This window comes from Seriola dumerili, unplaced genomic scaffold (genome assembly GCF_002260705.1).
Source record: "Seriola dumerili isolate Sdu_G_001 unplaced genomic scaffold, Sdu_1.0 BDQW01000035.1, whole genome shotgun sequence".
Classification (NCBI taxonomy): Eukaryota; Metazoa; Chordata; class Actinopteri; order Carangiformes; family Carangidae; genus Seriola; species Seriola dumerili.
Genome location: NW_019174290.1, coordinates 2,796,144 through 2,813,621, shown reverse-complemented (window position 1 = coordinate 2,813,621; position 17,478 = coordinate 2,796,144). Strand labels below are relative to the sequence as shown.

The 17,478-nt window shown below is 40.0% G+C and overlaps 1 protein-coding gene across 3 annotated transcripts in view; it reads right to left on the bottom strand.

Annotated features, from left to right (window-relative positions):
* Nucleotides 1-5: 5 nt before the first annotated feature.
* Nucleotides 6-17,478, bottom strand: part of LOC111216674 (protein kinase C beta type-like) — a 34,503-nt gene continuing 17,030 nt past the window's right edge. The window contains exons 5-17 of one of the 3 annotated variants that reach the window (XM_022738284.1): nt 14,248-14,376; nt 13,659-13,815; nt 13,089-13,223; nt 12,809-12,905; nt 12,564-12,707; nt 12,280-12,453; nt 12,070-12,161; nt 11,029-11,091; nt 10,780-10,918; nt 10,583-10,663; nt 10,389-10,496; nt 9,370-9,510; nt 6-2,411 (exon numbers count right to left, since the gene is read on the bottom strand). In XM_022738284.1, the coding sequence (XP_022594005.1) occupies nt 2,259-2,411; nt 9,370-9,510; nt 10,389-10,496; nt 10,583-10,663; nt 10,780-10,918; nt 11,029-11,091; nt 12,070-12,161; nt 12,280-12,453; nt 12,564-12,707; nt 12,809-12,905; nt 13,089-13,223; nt 13,659-13,815; nt 14,248-14,376 (1,613 nt within the window). In that variant the 3' untranslated portion in view covers nt 6-2,258. Of the gene's footprint in view, nt 2,412-5,655; nt 8,878-9,369; nt 9,511-10,388; nt 10,497-10,578; nt 10,664-10,779; nt 10,919-11,028; nt 11,092-12,069; nt 12,162-12,279; nt 12,454-12,563; nt 12,708-12,808; nt 12,906-13,088; nt 13,224-13,658; nt 13,816-14,247; nt 14,377-17,478 lie in introns of those variants that run through there. The other 2 variants (XM_022738283.1, XM_022738285.1) reach the window with 2 other exon arrangements.

Below are 17,478 nucleotides of genomic sequence, written 5' to 3'. Positions count from 1 at the left end.
ATTTCTTTCCTTTTTTTTTTCTTTTTTTTTTGCATCAGTTTGGAAGACGAGACGTGCTTAAGACTAAGTTCAGGACTAACTTAGACATGAGGTTATAAATCAGGGCCCTGTTCTTCATACGTGGAAAATATGACTCTGGATTTTTTTTGGTTCTTTGAAGCTGTCTGGAAATGTATCTGGAACTCTTGTTAGAGCAACAGTGCATGTGTGATAGAGCAACAGTCCTTGAACGCACCCCTGACTCAAGGTTCTTAGCCCTGCACCCTTAACCCTCCTGCTCTGGTTTCCCCCCTCCTCACCTGGAAACCTTCTTCACTTTGGCAGGTATGTTTGACTTTTTTTAAGATCTGAGGTGATTTTAACAATTGTTTTCATGTATTTGTACATATTTTCTACTTCAGGTAAGACACCATGAGGGTGATAAGTTGCATTTGCGCAGCCAGTTAAGCCTGGAAGGTGTTTTATTGTTTTAAATCTTTCGCCTTTTCTCTTTTTAGACCTCGCTGTATCTGTTCAGGCTGAAGGGAGAATACTGGACCTGCCGCACCAATATTAGAAGCTGAGATTGTAATCAGAGCGAAAGGTAAATTCAGTTACACAAAAGCAGATATTCATTACATGTGGACTTTGCACTTTTATGGCCTATTGATGTAATTAGCTTGACTTAGGTGTTGCCAGGGTTTCATTGTCCTTTTAGCAGGTGGACAATTTACACAGAATAGATACAGTATCTCTTTATAGTATATCTTTTAACTCCTTATTTTTTAACTTTTTAGCCAATTAGCAATATTAGCATCCTTTCTTCTTCAGAAAGGATATTGCATTGAGGGGGAATCCCACATATGAGCTCATTTTTATATTCAAATGTCTCACTTAGCTTTATAATGAAAGAATACTGATTATCATTTGAGAAATCATCAGTATTGCTAAGAGAAAATACAAGTTTGTGACAAAAAAAAAAAAAGAATCAACCCAGTTTTTGAGACACTGTGAACAAAAAGACAAACTCAGCAAAAAAATTCTAACTATTAAAGACCAATAACATTTTCCATTAAAATGGGAATTTGTAATTTAAAGACTAAAACTTCTTCAATGATTAACTGCAGAGCTTGGATTGCTGAAAACAGTTCATGCATTTAAATCTGCTTCTTAAGGAGTGAGGTTTCGTTTTGCAGCAGGCCTGTTTGCTTTTATCAGAAGTCTCTCGCACGTCAGTTGGGGAGAACCTCTCCGCTCGAGCACCGACATCACTCACAGTCTAACCACACTCACTCATCATATCTAATTCAACAGCGATGAAAGCGTGGAAAAACTTTGGAGCACCATGTAGAAATTATTAACGGCAGTAAAATGCAGGAGTGTGCCTTAAATGACACTGATGTCCATGAGGCTACTGTCCCAGTGCATGCAGGGAGGGATCCCAACACACCTAAATCGTACAACAGGCCAGCACAAGGATTAACAAACCAAACCAATCTTCACGCTGCTTTCAAAGAACCAAATTAGCTGCATGAGAATAAACAGGATTATTTTTAGCCTGATAACAGCATGTAAGCCTGAATTAAATAAGCCACATTTGATGAACAGGGCCTTGGACTTTCATAATTCAAAACCTTCCTTCCCTCCAAACCGCAGCCTATGCAGAAACGTGTGTGTTTGTGTTCGTTCGTGTGTGTGTGTGTGTGTGTGTGTGTGTGTGTGTGTGTGTGTGTGTGTGTGTGTCTGTATGTGTGTGAGCACATACATGACATATTGATCATGGAATGTTCATGACGCAACTTTTACAGGCCGAAGAGAGGGAAATCAAGTAAACAAACACACGCTGTTGCCGATCGATAGAGCACATACACACAGTTACACATACGCTGTGGCTCTTGATCGTCAGCCGCTGTATTGACCTGCTCAGCACGAGGTCCCGTGAGTTCTTCGGGAAATTGGCCTGTTACCACGTGGTCAAAGTAAGTCCTGCTGTGACCAACCAGCAGCTGAAGCCATCTAGGTTTGTATTTCATCGTGCTGCTTGTGTGTCTTTAAATGTGAGTATGTATGTTTATGATATTCATTACTGTCCAGTGTAGACGTTGGCGGGGGATGAGTTTGAGGATTTTTATGTGTGTGTGTGTGTGTGTGTGTGTATGATTGGTGTGAGTCCGGGCGGTGCCGATGAGATGCTGGATGACTCTTGGATGAAATGTAACTGGGCTGTTCGGGTTTGGAGTAAAGTCTTGTCCGGGCTGCGTCTAACCAACAGGAACTCCTCAGACTTGTATAATAAATTCGGGGTTGGTGTAGGAGAAGCCTTGAAACTCGTTCTGGTCTAGGTTCATGATGAACAGCTTGTCTGTGGGCGTCAGCTCCACCGCCATCTTTGTGAACTCCTTGTCAAAGTTGCCGACGTCACAGCGAGATTTCTGTCGCAGAGAGAAGAGAAGGAGAGGGAAAGTGTTAGAAGTACAAACTTAGAGTTGATTTGTACAGCGTTAAAAAGACAGTTTAGAAAAGAACAAGGTTGACAACAAGCAAAAAGAACAACCGTCTCATAGAAGCACAAAGATGAAGAATAGAGGAGGAGGCGAGGGAAGTTGACTGTTTCAGCAAACAAAGACATTTTAATCATCTGCAGAGGTGGGACAAAGTGATTGTTTTGCAAGACAAGTCTCAAGTCTGTTGGATTAAATCAAAGTGTATTACTGCATTTTAAGTAAATTATTAATCTAAAAATATTGGTATGTTCAGCTTTAATCTTTGGGCTTGGGGAGGGACTGAAGTCCTTCCAGAATAAGAGTCTTACGTCCCAGGGAGTCACAAGCAGTGATGGAATATAACAAGTACAATTACTCAAGTACAAATTTGAAATACTTGTGCTTTAAATATTTTCAATTGATATTTTATACTTCTACTCCACTGCATTTCTGAGGAAATCATTGTATGTTTTATTCCAGTACATTTATCTTACAGCTTTAGCTACTAGTTATTTTGCTAATTAAGATTTTTGCATAAAAAAACATATGAAGAGCTTATAAAATATGAATATGACGCTTTGACAAAGTTTAAACTTACAGTGTATACAAGTACAGTAGAAACCATTAGTCGAAAATTAACTGGCAACTATTATGATGATCATTTAAGTCATTTTTAAAGGCATTTGTCACTATTTTAATTAAGTTTTACAAACCAAACAATCATTACTTAATAATCAATAATTGACTAATTGATAAACATAGTCAGGGGGTTAATCCATAATGAAAGTAAGCATAGTTATATAAAATATATTTTAAAATGAGCTCTAACTCAATGACTACAACCGTAAAATGCTGTGTACACATATAATGTAACATGGTCACAGGGGCCATTTTTCTGCATACTGAATACTTCTACTTTTAATACTTTCAGTACATTTTTGATGATTATCCTTGCATACTTTAGTTGAATGGCATGTGTTTTTTGATTTTGTAAAGTCTAAATTCAGTCTAGTCCACACCTCTGATAATCTGTAAATGGTGGCACCACAATTAGTCTGGACTCAGAAAAACACACCACTGATTCCATACAAGACTGGGGGGAAGAAAGTCGACAAAGAACAAACACACCGTGGCGACAAACCCAGCGACACAGTCAAATATGGAAAAGACCCACCCGAAACATTTCAACAGCACAGGTGCAGGAAGATCCAAGACAAACTTCTAAAGCCAGAGAGAGGAAATGTTCTAGTACAGAACAGACGAGGATCGATAAAACAGACCAGCTGCAGACCAAACCACAACCGGAAAGGATTTCACACGGGGAAGTGAAGCAGTGAGCCTCAGGCAAGACACATGTATCAACACACATTACACACATCACACAAAGCGTTTAGGTTCCTACCTCCTCCTTTTGTCTCATCACAGGGCTTCCAGCTGAAATGAGGAGGGGTTGCAAACTTTCCCATCTCTACCACTGGTCCACGAATTTACCACTAATTCAGCTCATTATTGTGTATGAGGCGTGTGTGACGATGCTGCGTGTGTTTGTTTGTTTTGTGATTTACACTTTATTTTAACCCCCTCTATGTAGCCTTTATAAGCAGCATATACCAATTAATAAATGGCTGATAACTTTAGCTTTAATGCAATTATCTGTAAGCAGATATAGAGACACTTTAGTGTTGATTAATGTATCTGACAACAACTTTAAGACCCGTGGAGCATCCCAAACTGGCGTATAAACCCCTGATGAATTTAGCACCATTACAACTATATTTACATAAATTCAAAATATGAAGTATTTGTTTATTATATTCATCTTACATATTAAGTATTACTTTATAAATGCTTTTCTCATTCCATGACCACTGAGCACCATCTGTTGATGAGGGGCCATCAGATGTAGCTGTAAACTTAGCTGAAAATTTAGTAAGTGGACCTTTAGTTAAGTTTTTTTTTTCAGACTATTTCTGGGGCCAAGAATGAACTTAAACTTAAAGGACCATATAAGTAAGNATTACTTTATAAATGCTTTTCTCATTCCATGACCACTGAGTAAGTTTTTTTTTCAGACTATTTCTGGGGCCAAGAATGAAAGATTTGGACTCTAGTTTACCACTCTAAATTTTGTAAATATTTCAGCTTGAAGGAACACCAGTTATGGACAGTAAGTCCTCCAACTTAAAAGGACCATATAAGTAATTTGTCCCCACCCTGGAACACGACCCATAGGAAAACCTACTTAGTAAGGTATAGGAAAAGATCGTGGCTTGGTTTATAAGTACTTCGTTAAGGTTAGAGGACCTTTGTCGTCATGGTGACAGTGATAAACATGACGTTATGGTTGTGGAACGGTCATTAATAAAGAAAGAATGAAACAAACAGGAAATAACCTGTTTCCATCCACCACCTGTCGACCCAGTTCATCCACCCCGACCGCTGCCTAACATTTTCTATACTGCGTGAGCCGACTTCCTACTCTGCTCCCGTCATTGCTTTGGTCGCTAGAGGTCAGTCGACAATAAAACAGAACTATGGGTCGTAACAAGCTGCTGGCACAGAGGAGCTATGGGCTCGTTTTTTTGTTTGTTTTGTTTGTACAGGACAGTCTCGTTCAGGATGCTTCATGGGAGAATTTTAACCGTTGCATTAAACACTTGCATTAACACAAAATACCCTAATATCTGCTTACAACTACATTGTAGTGTGTTACAAACAACTTATGAAGTGTTTATATACTGCTTATACATTTATTTGCTTTCTTGCTTAGAGTTAGATGAGACAATCATACCGTTCTCATGTCAGTGCCTTAAATGAAGCTACAGCCAGGCGATTATTAGCTTAGCATTCAGACTGAAAGCAGAGGGAGCTAGCCAGGCAAAGAAATAGTCCAGTGTTTAACCTTTAAACAAACCAAATGTTTTTGTACAAATCAAACAAACAAGAAATAACCTAACTTTTAGCCAGGCGTGCAACTTCCTCCTGTTTCCAATTTTTATGCTAAGCTAAGCTAGCTGTCTCCTGGCTGTATCTTAGCTACATGAGAGAGATATGACAGTGGAATTCATTTTCACACCAAACTCTTAGCAAGAAACCAAACAAATGTAGATCCCAAAAATGTTGAACTGTTTCTTTGAAGTGTTACATTATATTATATTTGGGTGTAGCAGCAGTAACAAGGCAGACACAGCAGAAGTAGTCTGGTAGGCACCAGTGAGTATATTATCAGTTTCCAGTCATACAAGACAATTACACAATCCACAGAAGCATCTCTCTCATTCAGAACAATTTATCCAAATAGCTCTCCGATATAGAATTCAATATATTTTTTCTCCATTATATATCTCGTTATGCCATCGCTGATTCATCATTGTTACCATCACCACAATAACTCTCACTTTTTTCCACCTGCCAGAATCAGTCTTTTTCTTTCTTTCTTTCTTTATTTTTTTTAAATCAGCGAGCATCTTTGTATATCAGAAACAACTCTTTGATGTCGCCCTGTTGCCGCCTACATTTTTGATACAAGCTCAAAGAACAAGATTTGACACATTGTTACTACCCTGCATCGATACACAGTTACAAAAGGAAAATACAACCTGCCACACAATGAAACACACGTCTTCTCAGACAGTTCATTTTATATATGAAAATGACTTTCCAAGTGTATTGTATTGTATTGTTGGAGAACAGATAAGCTAAAATGCATATTCTAATAATTATACATGTACTGCAAAATGGCACAAGATGGCTGCCCTTCATCACAGTTGCTGAGGACAATATTTGTCCACACTTTCATGATTCTGAACCCTATTTTGGCACTTTTGGACATCCTGTTTCTGTGAGCTCACAAGACTCTACAGGGCTTCGTCATATGTGAAATTCTCCACAGAAGGTTGTTTACAAGCTAAGAGATATGTCCTCTGTCATTAAAAACACAGTGTAATGTGGTGAATGTTTTCAGTAATGAATCAGGAGAAAAGTAATGACCGTTCAGTCAAAAACCTCTTAACTTGTCGCAGGCTTACACTGTTGCATGTGTAAAGACTTCTATCCTCCAACTGGTTAAAAATGAAATCAGCATGAAATCAGATAAGCTCACCACAACACTGACTGAACATAAAGTGAAGAAGTATTTGGTCCTATAGACAAAAGTAAAGTCAACATTAGGAAACTGATTAGTATTCAAAACAATCATAGCAAAGCAACTGGTCAGTTTTCACTTCCACTGTATGAATATTACCAATATGTGATCATAGTACACTCATCAATATATTACTGAAAGGTCGTCATAGTCAATATGCAATTACAGGGAGGGTGACACACGGACAGGCCAGGTTCAGGTGGGTCCTGATGTCGGACTCTAACATGAACCTGCTGGTGTGAGCAGCCGGGCAGCATTCAGGGATAAAGATAGAGATACAGCCAGTAAAGCTGATATGAGAGCAGCAGTGGAGCGTGACATGTTCATCCACAGTAAAATGAAAACAGTGTCACCGCTGGAAACCAGACTAGTCTCCTACTGGCAACTTGACACATGAATATCTGATTATTTCTCCTGACTGTTAGCATTTGAGCACCTGTCTGCATTTCCATCTGAACGTTACTGAAAGGAATAGTTTGGCATGGTGGAGAGATATGCTTATTTGATTTCTGTCCGAGGGTCAGATGAGAGTATTGATACCACTCCTTTAAATTAGATAGAGAGCTGGAGTCATGAGGCAATTAGCCAAGCTTTGCATAATGACGCAAGCCTGGAGCAAACAGTTAACCTGATTCTCCTCAAAGATATGGCTACCAGAAGTAAAGTTCACTAATGAAGACGTTTTATCTTATTTGTTTGTTTGTCAATTCATGCACAAGGAGAAATGTAAAAACGACTATATCCAGGGTTATAGGATTTTAATCAAATTAGAAGAAAACTGGCAAAAGAAAATGCGAACTAATGTGTGTTTTCATTCTCTTCTGTTATGTGATTATTAGGAGGCTGGTTTATCAAGATAAACAGCTGGTGGTGCTAATTTTCAGTCGGGTGCCATTAAAGCATCACAGAGGAAGAGGGCGCAACAAGTCGATGTAATGAAAAGAGCAACAGTCAAACTTCAGATGGTGAAAAACAATGTAGAAAACATGATAAAATATAGCATTTTTGTTTGTTTGTATTGTCTCCTCATGGCTCCACACAGATCTGATGTTTTTATCTGCTGCTATTTTTCAGTCAATCTACGTTGAAGTCATGATTTATTCACTAAGTCTGTTTCCATTGTACTTTATTGCATTTTGCGTTTATGGACACATTGACTTTTTCACTTTTTTAAAGGTTTTTTCCCCGAATTTGTGGCATTTCCACTCAGGTTTTCTAATGCACAAATTGAAAATGTGCATTAAAACAGGTAGATGGAAACCCACCTAATGTGTGGCTTTTAGAGGAAAAGACTCGAGCAGAAAGGTGAGGGTCACGTGACTGACGGGTGTAGCCAAGCTAAACTTCCGCTAGTGCGCTAATCTATTACCATGCTTACTGGCAGTTGACTACTACAAAATTTGGGAGGCTGTACTTGGGTCCAGGGGTGCTCTGAGCTTAATGCTTAAGTCAGCATACTAAAATCTTCAAAATGACAAAGTTAACATGCTAAGGCCTAGCAGATATGATGTTTACCATGTTCACCATCTTAGTTTAGCATATTAGTATGCTAACATTTTCTAACTATGACCAAACACGAGCTACAGCTGCGGCTAATGGAAAAATCTTTTCCTTGATTACATTCACATCACAGTGATAAGGTAGGCTACTGCTTTTTAAAAACTCAAGAGAAAAAAAGGTTTTGCTTTGCTGTGGAGATTTAGTTAGCTAAACATTAAAGAAAACATTCATGTTTGTGTATGGATCAAACAAATGAGAAACATGCGAATTAGTTACTTTACTTCTGGTAGGCATAAATTGGAGCTTGGAGAGAGTCCTGCAGTTTCCTTCTGCTGCCAAACTTTATGCTAAACGAAGCTAATCCCTCCCGCGCTCTAGCTTCACAATTAACACCGTAAAGTGAGACTGATTTCAACCTACTCATCTCACTTTGGCAAAAAGAAGATAAATAAGTGCATTTCCCAAAATGCCTTACTATTTCTTTAACGTTTCACCCTGCCGAATGCAGCCTGGATATGACATCATGGTGATTTTTTAAACTTTTTTTTTTTTTGTGTGTGTGTGTGTGTGTCTGAGGTGTAGGGGATTACTAGTGCAGCCCAGTGATATGTGGCATGGTCAGTGGATTGAGTGAGTGTACTCAGGGTTAACAAATGAGAAGCCTTGGAATTCTTCCTGGTCCAGGTTGGCTATAAGCTCCTGATCTGGGGGGGTCAGCTCTGGGGGGTGGCGCGTGAAAAAGCGATCAAAGTTCTCCGCATCACGCCCACACTGCCATGGAGAGGAGAGAGAGACAGAGATGGAGAGAGAGATGGGGAGGATGAGGTGAGTTTGATGAGGGATGTGAAGGAAAAAAAGGACAACAACAAACGACAAAGAGAAAAAAGAGAAATACAACTAAAACATGGCATCAACCAATCAAATCACTCACAGTCGAGACTGTGGATTTCCATTGGTCCATATGTGAGCAAGTGAAAGTTCAGCTTCACCATTGGTGACTACACTCACAAATCTCAGCTCTAGCATTTGCGAGAGAAGTGACCAATGGCAGGTGATGGTTGGGTTCGGGGGATGAGCGATCTAATCACGTCTATAACTTACCTTTAAAGTTTGACTAAGTGCCTTATCTCCTTCCTTACTGTGATAGATTTCTAAGGTATTCAGTTAAGTTATGCTAATATTCAACAGCTTGAGTGTGTGTGTGGTGTGTTTGTGTGTGTGTGTGTGTGTGTGTGTGTGTGTGTGTGTGTGTGATATACTCACAGCTTTAGGTTTGAAAGGTGGCTGCACCTCTTTATTCTCCAGTTTTTCCCAGTCTATATAGCGGAAGAAGGCGTGCTCTTTGATGTCTCTCTCCCCCTCTGGACCACAGCCCAGACGCTTACATGGGTGTTTGGTCATCAGCTAAAAAAAAAAAAAAAAATCACACACAGACTCATTACGAGAGTTTGGACGTGTGTGTGTGTGTGTGTGTGTGTGTGTGTGTGGTGTGTGTGTACTGTGGACCCTGCCCACTACCCCCTAACTCTGTCTATGTGTTGTAAGCCTCTGTTTTTCAGGTTGCAATTAGCGGCTAATAATGCAGCTCAATGTCGTACACAGGGCATGTTTGCATTAACATTTTCCATCTGGTTGTTTTCCATGTTATGTATTCTGTGCTTCTGTGTTGCATGTTTTAATTAGCACCAAACAATGTAGTATAACTACGTTCTGTAGGATTTTTTCACTAAATATTAATTTTAATCTTATATTTCTTTGGGATGATTTTGTACCATCTGTCCATGGGACCACGGATGAAAAATACCCTAATGGCTAACTGAGACTGAACACCTTTTAAGTTGATATGAGGTGAACAGCTGCTTATTTACGCATCCAGCAGTTATGAAACATTATTATTATTCATTAGAAGTCGTGTTTCTGGCGACCTGATGAATCCAATTCCAGTATTCACTCTCTCTCTGTCTTTTGGCCTCTAACAACTCCTGAGGTAAATATCTGAATGTTCCAGTGTGTTCACTTGCTAGTCGCCAACTGTGTTGTTTGGTGCGAGTGTACAGTGGGTTTTCAGAGCTTTTTCTCTGAATACAGCTGCCCTCCCAATCGAAAAAGACACAGAGAGTAATGAGAGTGAAAAACAGTAAAGAGTTTTTCTTATGCCCTTTCACTTCAAACTATGAGCCCTTAATGTAGTGTTCCCTCCAGTGGAGTGGATAGGAAGTGGGTTTAAGGGCCAGATTTGGATGAGTCTCGACTCGTGTGTGCATTCAAGTGTGCATCCTCACCCCCTTGCAGATGGCAACAGCTTCTTTGGACATGGATTTAGGGTAAGAGACGTGATGCTCCATGATGGACTGGAACAGCTCATCTTCATCCTCCCCGTCAAAAGGCGGCTGGAGAGGCACAAGAACACTATGTTGTTTTCAGTTCTTGTTATTGGTGTTTCCTTGCTAAGAGGAGACGGTTGGTACATACAAACCTGTCCAGCTAGCATTTCGTACAGCAGTACTCCAAAGGCCCACCAGTCCACAGACTTCCCATAAGGCTGATAGGCTATGATCTACAAGACACAATGGTAAACTCATTCAAGTGAAAAGATGTATAAAAATGTTTTGTTTTTGTTTTCTTGTTTTTCAAAAGAGCGCCCGTTAGCTACCAAACAATACGTGAACATACCTCTGGAGCGATGTAGTCTGGCGTTCCACAGAAGGTCTTTGTGGTGATGCCGTCATACATGTTCTCTTTGCACATTCCAAAGTCGGCGATCTTTATGTGGCCTTCAGAGTCCAGCATCACATTGTCCAGCTTCAGATCCCTGGAAACAAACACGTACAAGTACACACACTGAGGTATTAAACACACTTGTTTTCTGAAATGATGGATAATAGCACCTGCGGACTCGAGCTGATTCACAAATGGACTCACCGATACACAATGCCTTTGGAGTGGAGGAAGAAGAGTCCGATGGCAATCTCTGCAGCATAAAACCTAAAATACAGACAAACACCCCTTTATGAACATACGTGGATACACAGTATGGTGTGTTATGGGAGGGAGATACAGGTAAAAAAATGACAATTATGAAGCCAAAATTGCACAGTATTTTAGTTTTTTCACAAATTTTATGTGATGTCATTTGAGATCATGATATTGTATTGACTTTTTAATATAAATAAAAACATTACTTTTCTACAGTGGCTTTGCTTTTGCATGAAAACATGAGTTTAGTTAAACATAACCTCTTGTAGCTCTACAGAGCTGCTTATTTATGAGCGGCTCCCCATTTTGTTTGTCCGGTTAATGTATGAGAGGCTAAAAGTTTCACACTATTCCACTGACCTACAGGTGGCGCTAATGTGCCAAGAAACGTGGGAATGCGCCAAGAAAGCAGGGGAGAAGACGACTGCACGCTAGTAAACATGGACGTGAACTATACAGGATTTAAAAAGTTCGAAAATCTGGCTTTGCAAATGTTTTATGAGGAAGGAAACGCATTCATCCCTTGTTAGACCTCAATGATACACACAGTGGGTTTTGGTGAGTAACACTGAATGTAATCTACAGTGCACCTTTAAATGCAAAGTGTTCATGTAACTTCTTAACTGCCGAGAGTGGAGAGCTGTAGGGTTTTTTCCAAAAAAGCTGCTGCAGGCATGTGACAAATACCTACGCAGTGCCATGTTATCAGCTAAATATTAATAAGCATTTATCTAAACCTGAATTAGTTCATCCTTTAACAAGAGATCATCCCAATATATTGCAAAGGAACAGACAACCACAAATGAAAAAGCAGAGGAGGAGACTAGATCTGGAAATTAGGGTAAATTACCAGTAAAGAAGAAAAACAGGAGGCGCACAACAAGAGGAGAGTCGAAAATACAAGATATTGTTTTGCCATTATGACAATATTGTTACTGCCGCATTAAAATGTTCTATTATTCAACTCTTCTGCGTGTGTGTACTCACACAGCATGAGGCTCCTTGAACTTGCCAACCTGTTGGATCTGGTACATAAGGTCTCCTCCATTTATATACTCCATCACAAAATACAACCGGTCCTAGAATACAAAGATGATGAAGAGGTAAGAAAAAAGGAAAAGAGGAGAACAAGTCGTGCGTTGCATATTTCTGCGTGCGCTCATCATTGTTAATGCAAGATGTGGCGTCGTGTTCTACCATGGTTTGGAAACAGGAGTGCAGCTGAGTGAGGAAAGGTGGTTTCCCAGACAGAGCGAGGACTCTCTTCTCCACCATGGTGCACTCCACGTCATCGTCCTGGATCACCACGTCCTTCTTCAGGATTTTGATGGCGTACAACTCGTCCGTCCCCTTCCTCTCAGCCAACATCACCTGAGGGAAGCGAATGAAAAGTATATAAACCAACTCCATTAGGGGAATTTCTTTTCTACCAGCTGCCGGTTCACGTTTTCGATCGTGGAGCGTCTATGTAAGTGCATCACCTTGCCAAAGCTGCCTTTGCCCAGAACCATGACGAAGTTGAAGTCCGAGAGCTTGACACGGTCCTGATTGCCATTGCTGTCATACTTGCACACCGAGGAGGAGGAAGAAGAGTCTGTGGGCTTCCCTGGTCCCACCCTCGCCCTCTAAAGATTATAGAGGGAATAATGTTAAAACAAAAAAAATTCAGGTTCAAGTTCAAATTAAACCTGTTGTCATTTTGGGTTTCTGTTTGTGTGCGTCTCACCTCAAACTTTTGTCGTAGCTCCTCGTTACCGTCCTCTCCATCCGGCTGGACAGGAACATTAAAGTATTCTCCTTCCTCCTGAGAAAGCAGCTTAAACCTAAACCCCAGAATGAAAACAGAACAATGTCAGATAAATCCAGGATCATCACCAGACTATGACAATAAAGCTCCTAAATATTCACACCCCTGTTCCTTCTGCTTTTGTTATTTCCATCTACACCTGTGTTTAATTTTTCCCCAATTCTCCTCCATTTCAAATTTCCTCATCCTGACATCTTACCATCCGTCTATCCCTAGTTTCTGTAGCTCTGAGATCCCAAAGGACAGGGATCCCATGAAGTCGTTCCTGCTGGTCAAATCCCAGTCCCAGACCTCCACCGAGAGACGGCGGTCCTTGTCACTTTCTTTTAGGCGGCTGAGAAGAGAGAGAAAATGCGGAGGGACAGTCAGATGAAAGAGCAGATAAAGGGAAGTTCTTAAAATAGGTTAAAAAAAATGGAAACCAAGAGCATAATATGATTTTAAAGCCAAAATCCCTCAGATCTCTCTCTATTTAAACTGGCAGACACCTCAGCATGTGACATTTTTTCATGCCTGTGCCTTTCCTAGCAGTCACAGTAACCCAGAATAGCTTGAATAACAACAAGCAAAAAGCAGGGAAAAGAATGAGGACAGGGTCACTTGCACGAGCTCCAGTTAGCTTTGTGCTCATGTGACTAAAAATGAGGCCAAGAGAGTCACTTTAAACCAAACAAGTTGCATTCAAATAATTGCCAGAAATAAGTTGATCAGGAGTGCGAAGCCTCAAAACTCGTATCCAAGATACGGTACAGAAGGAGCAATGTCTTACAAAGTGAAGGTCTCATTCCAGGTGGGGTTGAGGCAACATTTGATGGTCTTGGTCTTCTGTTTGCTCTCACTCTTGGGATCTGGGATCAGTTTGAGCTTGACGTAGGGGTCTGACAGGCCATTGGGGTCCATGGGCACCAGGTTCTTAGCCTCTTTGACTGTGAGGGGTTAAGGACATGGATAAAAATGAGTGACAGAAGAAGAAGAAGAAGAAGAAGAAGAAGAAGAAGAAGAAGAAGAAGAAGAAGACATCCCAAGATAAAACAAACTGGAGTTTGTCCTTTCCAGAGGACAGCAGGAGGTGAAGTCTCGTTCTGGCCTGCCCTAAATAACTCTGGCTACATTTGACAACACTTAACAACAGTTTAGTTTCTGTTCCATAATCAATCCACAGCTGTCTGAGAGAGAGAGAGCTTGGCACGTGGACGTAGGTCCCAGTGGTGATGTGGGTCAATCGTTGGATCATTGATCAACTAATGGACTTTCCAGTTTTAGTCTTAGGCTGATAGAGAGCTTTGAGAGGTGCTGAGTGTGTGTGTGTGTGTGTGTCAGAGAGAAAAAAGTGAGTGTGAAGAGACAGACACACTCACTGATGACGGTGAGAGTGTCCTCAGTGATCTGGGCAGAGATGTGGATGCGCCCTCTCCTCTCGGTGTGATCTGTCCCACACAAGCTCGGGACGTTGGCCACACACCGCTTGTGGATGTTCATCATACAGTCTTAAACACAAACACACAAACATGCACGAGTCAAGTCGATAAACATAAGTTTGCCATAGATAGCCTCACAAGCTGTAACAACATATGACACCCTCTATCCTTAGACCCTCAAGTCATTATCACGGTGCTTTCACTTGTGCATGACCAGATTACAGGGACTCTAAGTGTTGCACTTTCATAAAATCGGGGGACTCACAAGAGACAGATTAAAAAAAAGATTTGGTCAAAAATGAAGCAGCAGGCGATATCAGGACTTTAAGTCTCTAAAATACCGGATGCTACACTTCCCGAAATGCATCTCAGTACTGAAGTATCTCTTCATTAAACCCTCTCTGCCTGATAAACACCCACATCTTTCAAACTTCACAGCCCCAATTTGTAACACAGGCTTTCCTTAAGCCGACAGTAACTCCTGATGATATGACTCGGGTAATTTCTTTTTCAGACATTAAGTCCCTTCAGAGCCACAGAAGACTACTGTCAAAGGCCGGGTAGTAACTCCCAAGACCACTATACAGAGCTTTATGCGTGAAAAAAAGATCCAATGTAATTGCTCAGTCTGTCCACTAGATGTCAGACTGCTCTGATGTACACAGCTCCACTTTTACTCCCCTCTCTCAAATCAGTGAGTGGGTGGTGGACCAACTTTACATCTCCATCAGCTAGTGCACATCAGTCATTCACGTAACTTCACATTACTATCAGCTAAACTTTCTATTAAAATGTTATAGACTCAGAAGAGGAATGACCCTGAAGAAAACAAGCGTTTGATGCAACAGAACAACACTTTTCATCTTGGTAGCAAATCTAGAATATCTAAATCCCTTTCTTGTGTATTAAGAGCCTTGTAGCCATGTTTGCAAGTTCCTTCAGGAAGTTAGGAGGGACTGTGTTCTCACCACCTACAAGCGAAATCACAAGACTATGATTATTGAGATACTGAAAATATAATAAATCTCCACCTATGCTGTATAATGATTAATGTCTTTAAAAAGTTAATTATTTAGCCAGATGAAGTTGATTTCAGGAGCATCTGTAAACTGTGCATCTCCACTATTTAGCATGTCATCTAAAAAAAAAAAAAAAATCTAATTTGGTAATACAAATAAGATTTGCAAGAAACACAGCGCTTCTAGTCATATGTTGTTTGTTCACATAGATTAATATATAACCAAACAATACCTCTGTGACAACACAATCACCAGCCACGCAATTTTCCCTTTCTATTTTGTTTACAACAGGGGCCATATTCTGAGGATCTTATCCTACCACTAGCAGTGCTCATAAAAGGCACTAAAAGATCCTAAGAGCGGCTATTCACAAAGCTGCTAACAGAAACTTTCGATAAGAAAAATGAGAACGAGCTGCTGACTAAACTCAGTCCTAACTTTAAGACTTTGTCTGTGAAATGATCATCAATGAACAGAGCTTGAGGAACTAGAAAGATGGGCAGGCAGGTAGGTGGGTTAAATTTTTGTGAAATTCAAAGAAAGAAAGCTATGCACTCAGCAACCTGATTGCATTAGTTAGGAAGGACTCGCTCTTCTCATGGACAGATTTAATGAGACATTTCAGATATTTTGGGATATTTTTTCTTCCAGCTGGTAAAACAAATCATCAAACTTCTACATACAGCAACACTTTTTTACTGGATAATCCAGCGATGATCATGAAATCTGCTTTATTTATGTATCTATTGCAGCTGGTGATGATTGAATGTGCACGTGATGAACTGCGTGGCAAACCGGGGTTTGAAGAGAAAACTGCAACTGCTAACTGTACTGTACAGGTGTCTGAGTAGCAAAGAGCTGTACTGTCATCTCCAGTGTTACTGAATCCTTGGTCGCCTTTAAAATATGGATTCAAAGTTGATTATATTCTATTTTTACAAAACACCGACACTTATAGCACTGAAATGCTTTGTGAAAGAGTTTCTCCTGACTCTGTCTTTTATGAGCTATTTTTAGTCTTAAGATGTTTTGTTCATACGACCGCTGGCGACTGAATATGAATGGGTAAAAAAAAAAATGCTGCAGGCAGCTTTTCAAAAGGCAAAGTCAAAGTCCATCAAACACTTAAAATTGCACATTGTACAATAAGGAACTGTAAACCCACTAAATAATGTTGGTCATGGCCAGAGACAGCATTGCAGAGGTGTTACCCACTTCCTGTCCGTGTCTTTGTTGCCAACAACAGGCAAAAGGTCAACGAAAACAACATGACGAAAGCAGGAATGTAAAAACTCTTCGGTTATTGCTACGAGAAGTTGATGATATCTCCAGCTGTCTCTCAATGCACTGATAATATCCATTTAACTGCCTGTCACTATGAATCATGAGCAGGTCAATTATTGTGACTCTAAACTCAGAGAACGTGTTTTTCATTGACAGGTTTTTTTAACTCAAATACAGTCCATATATCCACGTCACAAGCAACATGTGCAGTTTGAATGCGACAGTGTAAAAGACCAGAAATTGGACTGACAGAGTATTCATCTTAAGCAGACATTTCTTTGTTGTTTTTGATCACTTGCTTTGACATTTGGCCCAGTGAAGTGTTGCGAAATTTGAAGTACGTGAAAGTGAAAGTTGGACTAAACGAATATTTATATGAACTGGACATCAAGTCAGTGTTTGTCGTGAATAAAAGGCCTGACAAAGACACTTTCATGTACCGGGTAGTGATGTTTGTTTGTATCAAAACTAATTTAATTGTCTTTTAACTAGACAGACTTCACATTTTGTCGGGAGTATATAAACAGGTAATACAGGTAAAAGTGAGGACTTCTATGTGCTGAGGACTTTGATCACTACTTTTTTTTGCATTTTCATTAAATTTGCATGTCAGAGCCAAATGGTTTAGAATATCGAAGGCCTGTTAACTTTATGACTCCGTTCATTTTGTCCAGACCAAGGGAATAAATGAGGCAATTCTGCATTTTAGTTTGGGTTTCATTTTGTGTTCACACTTACTTTTTTTTTTTTTTTTTTTTTTTTTTTACAAACAAACCAATAGAAGCAAACAAAAAGTATTTGTGATTGTCACCAGGAGCCACAAGGGGAAATCAAATTCTAGTGAATGACAGCAGCATTTTAATTCTTC